Source organism: Antechinus flavipes, chromosome 2 (assembly GCF_016432865.1).
Source record: "Antechinus flavipes isolate AdamAnt ecotype Samford, QLD, Australia chromosome 2, AdamAnt_v2, whole genome shotgun sequence".
Classification (NCBI taxonomy): Eukaryota; Metazoa; Chordata; class Mammalia; order Dasyuromorphia; family Dasyuridae; genus Antechinus; species Antechinus flavipes.
Genome location: NC_067399.1, coordinates 251,262,827 through 251,275,640, shown reverse-complemented (window position 1 = coordinate 251,275,640; position 12,814 = coordinate 251,262,827). Strand labels below are relative to the sequence as shown.

The 12,814-nt window shown below is 34.3% G+C and overlaps 1 protein-coding gene across 1 annotated transcript in view; it reads right to left on the bottom strand.

Annotated features, from left to right (window-relative positions):
- CDH4 (cadherin 4) overlaps positions 1–12,814 on the bottom strand; it is a 1,241,109-nt gene that overhangs the window by 408,576 nt on the left and 819,719 nt on the right. The window contains exon 4 of the mRNA XM_051976684.1: positions 939–1,115. Within this exon, the coding sequence (XP_051832644.1) occupies positions 939–1,115 (177 nt within the window). The remainder of the gene's footprint in view (positions 1–938; positions 1,116–12,814) is intronic.

The window sequence follows — 12,814 nt, the reverse complement described above, 5'->3', positions numbered from 1 at the left end:
TAGTTATATAGATAATATTTTCTGGAAGAAGAAGGAATATATTCAAAAGTTATTTCCCTTTCCTTATGTCCATCTCTGGATTTTAAACATAAAATTTCATCTTTCTAAGTTGAAAGGAATGAAAAACAAAAAAAGTATCTAATCATCACAGAGAAAGAAATGACATATTAATAACAATCTGTGGAACCAGAGTTTCAAGAAGAGTGAGGTGAGTTTTGTCACAATGGATGGAAATTACTTAATGGGATACTCACCATCATTTTGTCAAATTATTGTTGAGATTAGAGTGCAATTTTCTTCAAAAGGAGGAAGAAAATGCTAGTCAATGTACTTGGTTATTGAAAAATAAATATGCAAAATCAATTCTTTTCCTCAAGAAAAGAAAAACTTTGGTGAGTGGCATGAACACCAGCTCAGCAAATATATATTTTATTTAAATAACTATCAGTAACAATATTCAATGCTTGTTTCATTTCTTTGTGTGATGTAATCTCACAATTACAAAGCTATTATCAATTTTAATGAATAACGTTATCTATCATGGAAGATTACTATAAGGGGCAAGATTATGGGATGAATCACAAATCATGGGTCCTAATCCTAACTCTACCAGCAACTTCTTCCATATACCATTAAACAGTTTGGAAATGCTTGAAGGAATGACTATGGCTCAGTTGTCAGAAGAGTTTGAAGGATACTATTTCCCCATTTGATTCCTCCCCACACCCCTGCTTCATATGACACAACCTTGCTGGAAAGATGAAAAAAATATGTATTCAAAGAAAAGAAGCACAGATACTGAACTCATGTTCAAGCCAATCAGTACTGCCTTGCAGCGTGATAAGAAAGTCAACATTTGAAGGCAAAATCTCTCCATCCTAGACAGAATTGTAAGGCTACTTTTTCTCAGACTATATTTATTTTTTAAATCCACTCACCCTTACGAGCTGCTGTGGAAAAGGACCACGGGAATTTTCTGGAACATTGATTGGTGGAATGACCCAGTCCCTCTTTTGTCTTCTTAGTCCATTGGAATTCTGATGTTGAGGCCATGGTAATAACATATCATTTGGTGGCTGCATAATTTCCAGTGATGTGCTCTTCTTCCCTTTTTGCTATTTTTTGGTGCAGTGGGGAAGGGAATAAAGGGAGAGAAAAAAAATCATGAAATAATGCTACAGATAAAGTGTTCCCTACCCAGACTCCTGTAGGCTTCAATTACTTAAGACTATTTGCTTTGTTCCATTTAAAAAAAAAAAAAAACTCTATGTAGAAAACTCAAGTACTATATAAAATTGAATCTGTTTTCTTCATTAAGGAGGCATGACACATAATTATCTTCCTAGCTATCAATACAATTGGACAAAACCATGTAGAAAGTGACTTTCTGGAATTTATAGAGGCTATTATGCCAACAGTAGGCTTTTGAAAAGAGATGAGATGCCCAAATGTGGAAAAGCTTATAAGAACCCACTAGACATATGGCTACATTTCTCTCATACCTCCTGTTCCACATGTCTAGAGTTTGAAAATGGTTTTGTTTTATAAATTCAGAGCTAGATGATAAAGGTCAAAGTGTAGATGCTAGAAACATGGGGCTAAAAGTACTATGTTTAGAGTTTGAACAACTTAGTCCCAAACCTAGCTGTGCTATTTTCTTGAGCCTCAATTTCTCTCCCTATAAAACAAAGGATTGGGACAAGATATCTAAATTCCATTCTGGTTCTAAATTTATGTTCTTATGCTCCTGGCATAGTTCAGAGTCAGAGTTCCATAAATAAATAAAAAAAAAAAGATAGAGCTGAAGTCTTGGGTGTACGTGGACACAATAGCCCCAGTAATTCAGTCAAAAAAAAATTTAAATAATATACATTCTTACAAACAATATACATTCTTACATTAATTGATAACTCTCCCTAGATAATCTACATCCATTCTAGCTAATATCCAAGTTTTTGGATATATTTTTGTTTCCATTTTGAATCTCTCACTGAAAATTTTCATGTTAAAATTCATAGTGATTACTAATTAAAGAACTGAAATGTTGCCCATTGGTCATTATTCACCCCTAATTTATAAAGGATGAGCTGGTATTCTTCATGTGTGCATATTCTTCATGATGACCTTAATTTCTTTGGAAATATTACATCATACAAATATCTCTTTAAAATAGCATTAATAGACATTGTCTAATGATTAATCACCAAGATACATTTCTAGCATGTTCTGTGATCTTACCATGCCTAATTATAGAAGTGTAATCTCTTTTTTACAAGATATTTTCTTCTATACTACAAATTATAGCTGCACTGTTTTGTATACCTTTTTCTACCCTAAGGGAGTGTCAAATACTTTAAAGATGTCTACAGTCAGATAAGAATCAAGAAAATCACCTTCCTCTTGGCATCTGACTTCTTGTTAGATGTTTTGGTGAAAAATCCTGAAAAGTAAATCACATACAAAGTCCTCTCCCACTAGGGATATAGCAGAATTTCTAGCAGCATATCCAGTAAACGTATGGTTTGGCATTTGGTAAAAACCACCTGAAAAGGACAATTTAAATAGCCTACATCTTGTTATGGGAAAATGAGAACATTAATGCACAGTTAGTAGAATTGTGAACTAATCCAACCATTCTGGAGAGCAATTTGGAACTATGCCTAAAGGGCAATAAAACTGTACATAGCAGGGAAATTGCTGAGTCTGCATCCTAAAGAGATCACAAAAGAGGAGAAAGGATCCATATGTGCAAAAATATTTGTAGCAGCTCTTTTTGTGGTGGCAAGGAATTAGAAACTGAAAGGATATCAATCAATTGAAGAATGGCTGAATAAATTATGGTATATGAATGTCATGGAACACTATTGTTCTATAAGAAATGATGAGTAGGCTGATTTCAGAAAAGCCTGGAAAGACATATATGAATTGATTCTGAGTGAAGTAAGTAGATCCAAGAAAACATTATACTCAGTAACAGCAACATTGTGTGATGATCAACTATGACAGATTTAGCTCTTCTCAAAATTACAGTGACTCATGACAATTCCAATAGAGTTGGAATGGAAAATGCCATTCATATTCAGAGAAAGAACTATGGAGATTGAATGTAAATTGAAGCATATTATTTTCATTTTTTTTTGTTATTTTCTTTCTAGTGGTTTTCCCCTTTTGTTCTGATTTTTCTTTCACAACATGACTAATATGAAAATAGGTTTAACATGATTGTATACATATAAACTATTCAGATTGTTTGCTGTTTTGGAGAGAGTGCAGGGAAGGGAAAGAGAAAAATTTGGAACTCAAAATCTTAGAAAGATGAATGTTGAAATCTATTTTTACATGTAATTGAAAAAAATACTATTAAGTGGGAAAAAAAAACCCACCTTTTGACAGAGAAGCATGGAATCTCAGAGGCAGAATGTTGCATACATTGTCAGACAAGGAGGCTGTTTTCATTATTTTTGCTTACTTTGTTTTCTTTGTTATTTAAAAGGACTCAATTCAGAGGTAGATGTCAGGAGGAAGGCATCTAGCCAATAATGATGTAAGAACAAAAGAATCCAGGGATCTGTGATGTGGTGCCAAGTATTATCATGAGGTTATAAGAGCAATAAAAATATTATTAACTGGGGTTCTTCATTGGTAATAAAAGAGAAATAGGGAAAGAAGAGGAATATTAAATAATACCTCTTCCCATTTACCTGATATTTTATGATTATCAAGCAATTTATACTTTATATTTTTGATCCTCTCAGTATTCCTTAGGGTAAGAGGCAATATGGGAGAAACAGAAAGGACACTGGGTTTGTAATCAGGAAAACTCAGCTTCATTTCCCACCTGAAACATTAAGTATATGGAAATGTCACTTCACCTCATTGTGCCTCATTTTCCTCATTTGTAATATGAAAAGGTTGAATTTAATGGTTTCTGGAGTCTCAGCTTTAAATTTATAAAACTATGATGCTAAAATCTTATAATCATACAATAGGCTGAGTAGATAGTATTATCAGTTAGCAGAAGAAAACTGAGGCAAAAAAGATAATAGTAATAAAAAAAATGAATAACAGAGATAAGATTAAAAATTAGGATTCTAAACTCCCAGGGTTTTTTCAGGGCTTCTTAAACTTTTTCACTCATGACCACTTTTCACCTCAGAATTTTTACATGACCCTAGGTGTATAGTTATATAAAATAGATACACAAATCAAACATTTACTTATATATTAAATCATAATTTTGCAAACCCTACATTTAGTTGTGAGACTTCATATAGGGTCATAACCCACAGTTAAAGAAGCTGGGTCATAGACTATTCTGTTTCTAAATTGACCCATATCAAAGGCAGATTCATGATATTGATAGGAAAAAGTGTCACTGCAATACATGTGCTGGGATAAGGCAGAAGAAAACGAGCATTTTAAAATAATGGCCAGTGTTATTATTTATAATCTGGATGTGTAAGACACAATAAGCACAAGAATCTCTGAGTGAATTTCTGGGAGATCTCTCCAAATTTAGAAGAATCTTTGCCTCAGGAGCTTCTCCACCTCTTCCCAATCCCCTCAACGACCTAAATGTCTCTCCCTCCAGGTTATACTGGTTTAAGAGAATAATTGTGGGTTAATTTTTATTGTATAAATGGGTCACTGAGAGGATGATTCTTAGATTAGAGCCAAACAATTCTTGCTTTGTGGAATTTATACAGCAGAATGAGTCTGAACTAAAAAATGACCCTGGAATTAGTACAAATCCCAAAGCTTCAGAATTAGCTGAATAGTCTCAGCAGCAATCAAAAGACCAGCTTTCTTTACTTTTATAAATTATCTGTCAGCAAGTGATGTGGCAGGGATGACATAATTGGTCTCTCCTGATAGTGTGAATCTGTAGTAGCACCTACAAGCTGGAGAGCTCCTCCTCAGAATCTTAGGAAGGCCTTAATATAAGTGCATAAAAAGGAAAGAGCTGCTTTATCTTCATTTGCTAAAGATGAATTTTCATGGCATTAATTTCTCTTGTGTTGTTTAAATAAATTGCACATATTTGCTACTATTTTAAAGCTGTGAGACAAATGTAATAACAAAATCTGGTGAAAATAAATGCCAGACCTGCTCAGTCTTCTGCCTAAAATATGCACCAACTTCTCTGGAAGAGCAGAAAAAAGAATGTCAACAATTAACAAATATCCCTTTAAAACTATCATATTCCTTTGAACATGGAACAATCTTGGGCCTGTTCAGGAAAAGCAATATAAACACTGAAGCTAATTACACTAATTATAAATAATGCTTACAGTTTTCTCTTTAAAATATTTTTCAACAGACGACACCTGCTGATTTCCCCTCACTGGATTACTATGCTCAGAATTTTATGGAAAATAAGCAAATGACAGCTAATAATTTGTGTGTAACCTTTACATTTAACAAAAAACAATCCTTCAATGTACTGACTCTATAATTCTGAATAAGTTTTTCAAAATTAAGAAAACAATAACTGGGGCAGATAACTCAGAAAAAATATCATCTGATCTTTTTAGAAAGTTTGTTCAATGCAAACAGGAAAAGAGATATCTGTCACTCCTTGCTGAGCTGTTTTTCAGACTTACAGAGAGAGTTGGTATAGTTCTAGAATTCAGTTTTATAGGATTAGCATATAAAGGCTTCCAAATTCAATGATAAAATCTGGCAACAGGGCTCATCATACCAGATAGGTTTCCTTGGGCCCAATGTCATTTGTTTTCTCTCTCTGCTGGTCTCTAAAATGTCATTTTAAAGATACATAAAAAGGAATGGAGTAAGTGGACAAAAAGAGATGATTGATGGCTGGAAGCAAAGATCAGGGCGAAATAGAATATTTGTGTCAAGTAGGATATTTGTGTCAAGAATATACTATGGTTTATTACCAGAGAAGCCATATGCTTTGAAAGGTAAGATATTTTCATGTAACTTTCCTAAAGTAGCTCAGACAACATCATGATATGGAGGAAACTTACTGCTTCTCCAAATGTCACACAGCTGATCTAAAACTGAACTCCAATATAGTAGATTCCTAAAGTGTAATCAATCAATAATAAACTACACACTGAGAAAGAAGAGAAATTAGAGGACACTCTCAACTCACCCCTTGAAGAGGTGAGTGGTCCATAGGTGTTGCATATTGCACATGTCTTTGGACTTTTCATTATATCGATCAGCTGTACTGATTCCCATTACACCCTCCTTAACCCCTTTAATATACTATTTGTTTTGTGCGATGGCTTCCTAGGAGGGTGAAAGGAAAGGTTCCTAGGGAAAATTATGATTATATAAAAAAATCAATAAAATGTTATTTAAAAAAACAACAAAACACATAGGAAGTATAACCTGTTACAAAAGTCTGTTGACATAAACAAGGGTGATAGTATAATAAAGAATATAAGTACAATGTTGCTAATCTTGATAGAAAAGAGAGAGAGGGAAAGGAGAGAAGGAGAGAGGGAGAGGCAGAGAGTATGTTTTTCCAAATGGTGGAATTATTCCTAAGGTAGAGAAGGAAGTATCAGCTTCACAATACTTTCCCCCTACCTACATTATACTGACTTTGCTTAAAATCTACAGTCAACAAGCATTCTTTTGGTCTTAATTTGTGAAAAAAAAGTAATGAGAGATAAGAGTGACTATGTTGAATAGGTCCAATTGAGGATTTTGAATACCAATCTGAAGGGTTTGTCCTGTGGCTATCATTATTTGTAGGGCAGTGCTCACTAACCTTCATTTTGTAGCACATTTTTAATTCCCAAATTTGCCACAGCTCAGATAAAGGAGGAAAGTATCTACCATAAATAATATAAATGGATACATGAACAGGTATGAAGCAATGTTGGTGTAGAAGTGAGGGGACTTTATGGAACTAGTTAGAATATTGGAGGGAAAATATTCTCTGATATTGAAAAGAAAGAAGAGAGATATGGATCTGGATTTATAAAATCTCGCCATGACAGTGGTTCTGAAGGGGAGTTACAAATAAGCTATATCCAGATTTGGAGTATCAGATTGCCAGCATACACAGATCTCTGAACTAAGTTCCAATTATATAGGGTAGAGGGAATTATATGGTTTGACTGTAAGAAGAATAGAAGAGAATGGTAGAAAGTAAAATCCAGCAATAGGTCCAGATCACAAAGAAGAAGATTTATAACATGAGGTGTAACCAAAGTCTGGCCTACTATAATCTACCATTGAGATATCTAAGATGGCTGCATGTAGCCCAACTGAATACAATTACAATGGGGAACCTGTTTGTATATTCTGATGGGGACTTTGTGCAATATTTTAATAAGAATAAAAAAAACTTTTATGGATATTGAAATTAATGACATATTTAATATCAACCCAATTTTCAATCCTAGTTTTGTTTCTGGTACCAATATGCTACATGTCCTTAGACATTTTACCTTCTCAGAATTAGTAAAATGAGGAGCAAAGCTCTAAGTTCTTTCCCATCATTGACAATAAGAATGGTGATGATAATAACAATAACTAGCTACTATATAGTTTATTAAAGTTTGCAAAGTTCTTTGTGTATGCCATTTCACTTGATTCTATTAATATAGTCTATGATAAGGAAACTAAATGTGAAAGAATTGTGACTTGCTCAGTGTCACACTGCTAATATGTATCTAAAGCACAATTTGAACTCAGGTCTTTCTGACTCTAAGTCCAACAATCTAAGCACATCTAAGTGCCTCCTATGACATCCTTTGATTTTTATGAACCCTACCATAGCCTAAGATAGGTAAGATTTTTAATCAATTATAAAGTGTTTGATAAGTGTCTACTATGTGTCAAGTATTACGCTGAGGTCCAGGGATATAAATATAAATGTGAGATAATCACTACCCTCAAAGAGCTTACATTCTAATAATTTTCCAATTGGGAGAGAAGGGATAATGGATCCAGAAAAGAGGTTTTCATTTACCCCAACTCTTAAAAAGGATTTTTAAAAAATATAATTTTACTTTTTGTTATTCTGAACTTGACAAACATCAACAAATATAAGCATTTCCAAATACAAAGAATAGAAAAAGAGGATTGTCTATAAAACTGCACATCTCTATTATGTACATTTTTAAAAAAAAAAGATGTAATACATTGACCACTTTAGTTCTAAAGCTGTCTTTTGTCTGAGTTTCCCTTTGAACCTTCTTCTGTTTTGTGCACTTAAAAAATGCTTCTTTGATGCTCTTATCATTTTTTTGTATCATCCTTACTCTTTTCTTCCCTCAATTTTCTACCTCCTCTCCTAATTTTTTTTTCTTATAACCAATAAGTATAGTCAAGAAAAAAAAAAATCTACATATTGAATTTTCCCCATTCTTAAAAGTCTCTTTAAACAGAGTTTCTCACTTCAGGGCCTCTCTCCCCACTGGGTCTTAATCAATTGTACTCAGTGTTGGATAAGTTATGCTTATAATACTATAAGGTGATGACTTTCTCCCCTAGTAGATGTTCTTTAATTATCCTCGAGTTGCCTGCATTACCGATAAGACACACACAGCTTGTGGCTTCCTGTACTCCCTTGGTGGTAGAACTTGGTCCCAGCTACATACTAGTAACAAGATAAGAAATTCTTCCCATTTAGTAACACTTTAACATTGGCACCAACAATTTCAGAAGATAAATGATTAGTGAAATGAAGGCTACTGGACTGAATCAGTTGCTACCCCCAACCAAATGTCCATCTTTCTCTTTTACTGGAAAGGATCAGTTTCAGAATTCAAAGAACAGCTGCTTCACTCATATTTTTTCTACTATGAGGTTCCTCATTGCCTAACCAGAAACTGATTTCTCTGTACACTTCCTAAGCTCTTTTACCATCATCCCACTCCTTATTAGACATACTGTTTTATTTTATTTTATTTTATTTTAACCAGAGCAACTATGTTCCTTTCCTAGGTCTTGCTCTGCATGTAATGGGAGACTGTTCTGTGTGTATGATTATGAATGTAATTGAGTATGACTTTTAGGTGAAGTCGGCAGAGACTACTCAATATTAGGGGAAAGCTCAGACATTTCTCTTCCATCATCATTCATAAGTAAGGAATGAATAATGTAAAACTGACCTGAGGCAGGTTTTAAATTATCTTCCTTTCTCAAAAAAAAGAAAGAAGAGTGTTAGAAAGAAGAGGTAACTAAACTTTTCCCCCCATTACTAGAATAATTAGATCCATTATAAATTTATATTATGCATACATGTATGATCACCTGTTAATATATCATAAAGTAAAGCGATTGACCCATAAAATATTAATCATGACACTTAAGCAAGAATTGTAAACAATCTGGGATCTCCCACTAAAGCTGGAGAAAATAGAATGGCATTCTATGGGGAAATTTTGTTTGACCCCCTTAGATAAAAGATTATGGAGGGTGAGCAGGTGACTAATTTCTGCAGTTTGGTGGTCACAACATCTACTAAATGCACAAGACTAGAGAAGAAGCAGCATAATTTTAAAAAAGCAAAAGGCATTTTGCTAGAAAGGTCATGGGATCATCCATTTAAAGATAGTAAGACTTTAGAAACTATCTAGCTCAACCTGCTCATTTTACAGATGAGGAACTGAGATCCTGATAAAGGTAAAATGCCCAAGTCATAAAAGTAGTAAATGGCTGAGATGGGGAAAGAATTCGTTTTTCTGATTCCAAAACCAGTGCTCTATCTATTGAAAACCCTGTCATCTTTAGGGCTTGAAGAAACTAAGAGCAAGCCCTTAGATAAAAGATGAAGTTTTTGTTGCTGATGTTATTCTAGAATTGTGATTTTTATTATTAATAATAATATATAATAAATGTATTTATTTATTAATTTAATAATCCCATTATGGACACTCCTTCTATTACCACCAATACCACCACCACTACCATTACTACTAGTACAACACTACTCTTAGCATCATCACCACCATCACCACAACCACCACCACCATTACTACTAGCTAGCACCTGTCAGGCTCTGTGCATTTACAAATATTACCTCATGTGATCCTCATAATAATATGAATAATTATTTAATTATAATTAAGAATATCATTATTAAAATAAAATAATAAGAAACTAATTATAAATAAATAATAATAAACAAACAAATAATATTTATATAACACTTATATGTGCCAGGCACTATGCTAAAGACTTTATAATCATTATCTCATTTGATTCTCACTAGAATCCTGGAAAGTAGGTGCTATTATTACTCCTATTTTATAGATGAATTAAATGAGTAGGGTAGATTCACAGTGCTAGGGTAGATTCACAGTGCTAGTAAGTGTCTAAAGCTGGATTTGATCTCAAGGCTTTGTGAGCCAATGCCTGGCACTCTATCCACTGTACCATCTAGCTGCCCCAGATTTCTGGATGTAAATTAGAAATTCATTTGTGAGTTATCATGACGATAAATTTTAGAACTTGAAGAGAACTAAGACGTGATCCAGTCTATCATTATCACTTTATCGATAAGGGAACTGAAAAATAGAGAATACTAGGAACTCTGGTTCCTAACTAAAGATCATGCAGATAATTAAATGCATGTGATTTGAATCCATGTCCTCTCACTCTAAAACTAATGTTATGTCTACTGTACCAGACTTAGAGACCAACTTTTTTTCTTTTTTTTTTTTAATTTTGCATTGAGGCACTTGTGGTGTGGTGACTTGCCCAGGGTCACATAGCTAGGCAGTGTTAAATGGCTAGATTTGAACTCAGGTCCTCCTGACTTCAGGGCTGGTGCTCTATCCATAATGTCATTTGCCTGTCCATAAAGATTGATTTAAAGGAAGTAAAAGGCTGTGACTTGTTGACATTCACATAGCTAACATGGACCTTGAAGCCAGGTCTTCCTGACGTTAAGGTCAAACCTCTCTCTACCTATTCTACTATACTACCTAATGAAGGCAAGTTTAGGACAAATGAAAGTAATATCTATTCTGCATAGTGGGGAGAAGACGTCTATGATTCCTTAAAAATTGCTTCTGGATCTAAAGTTCTTTAATTCCAGGTGACATGTACCAGGCAGAAATACTATTCAATTATTTTTCAGTTACCTCTTCGAGTTGTAATTTGAGGTTTTCTCTGCAAAGATACTAGAGTGATTTGCCATTACCTTTTCCAACTCATTTTGTATAAGAGGAAACTGAGTCAAACAGGGTTAAGTCACTTGCCCAAGCTAGTAATTGTCTGAGGTCAGATTTGGACTCAGAAAGTTGAGTTTTTCTGACTCTAGGGTTTGCTCTGTGTGCTATGACACTACCTAGCTAGCTTAAAAAAAATCCATCCATTCATAAGATAGAGCCAATAAGCTCTCTATTAGTTCTTAGGATGGATCATTAATCTTTACATTTGAAGATGGAAGAAATCATGCTGACCCCTTTCATAGATGTAGAACTCGAAAGAATCATCGAGATGATTTAGTCCAACTTTTTCATTTAATAAATGATGAGTTTAAGTCATCTTCTTAAAGTCACAAAACTAATATTTGAACCTGGGTCCTCTTGCTTTAAATCCAGCACAATTTCTATTGCACTCTGGATCTGAAATTCACTATGGTTTAAGAAGGCAACATGAGTATTAACTTGAGTGACTCAATACATGTAATTTCTGGAGACTTCTTCAAGGGACTTCTCTTGGGAATTGCAAACCAGCAATGTTCTATCTGCTTTCCGTTAAACCTATTCCTAATCAAAGTGAGTTGATGTTAATCTGTGTCAGCTTCAAGGAATCTGTTCTGCACTCGGCACTACACCCCCCACCTCTTCCAAAAGGATCATCAGCTTTCACTATTGCAGAAAGTCATTCTTCAGGATAGTCCCAAGTGAAATCTATCATTTTTCATGATTGGCAGTATAATCATTAGAACTTAGAAGGCTAAAAGACAAAAACTTGTTGAGACATGGAACAGCCTGCAGTTTTAATTTGCATAAACTGATAATACGAGATACTTTAGTAACTAGCATCAAACAACTTTGGGTAAGAAGGAAATGGGCTCTTAGACTGGTTTTATGAGTTCCAGATCAGGCAGTATGAAATCAGAGCAATTCAATAAAGAAAGTTAAATAAAAAATGTGCGGCAAATGGTATTTGTGATTTCTCTTCTCCACACACTAGTCAATATAAATGCATCTATGATTGACTGACTGACTAATGAGTTAATTGGGGTAGGGAATTGCCAAGGTAGAAACTCCATCTCCCAGTCAATGTGGATCTGCCATTGCTCTGGAATTTATAGTCTTAAAAATATAGCCTGGAGGATTAAGGGATAAGTGAATTGTTTAGGGTTACACTGCTTACAGAGCAGCTAGGAGGTATAGTGGATATAGTGCCTATTCTGTAGTCAGAAGGACTTGAGTTCAAATCCAGCCTCAGATACCACTTGCATGACCCTAGGCAAGTCATTTAACCCTCGTTTACCTCAGTTTCCTCATATATAAAATGAGCCAGAGAAGGAATCGGCAAACCACTTCGTATCTTTGCCAAAACAAACAAACAAAACCTCAATGGGGACCACAAAGAGTCTAGTCAATAAGATGCTGCCAGGATGTGTCAAAGTTTAACAGTGGCTCATGACAGCACACTATGTGAGATAGATAATATTTAAAATTGCATAGAGCCCTACTGTTTGCAAAGCATTTTACATCAGTTTTATCATTTGATCCTTACAAGAACCCTGTGAGGTAAGTGCTGATTTCAAAGATGAGAAAACTGGCTAAACTTCACATGAATTATATCATTTGGTTCTCACAACAACCCTGTGAGGCTGGTGCTATTATTACCTTGATTTTATAGA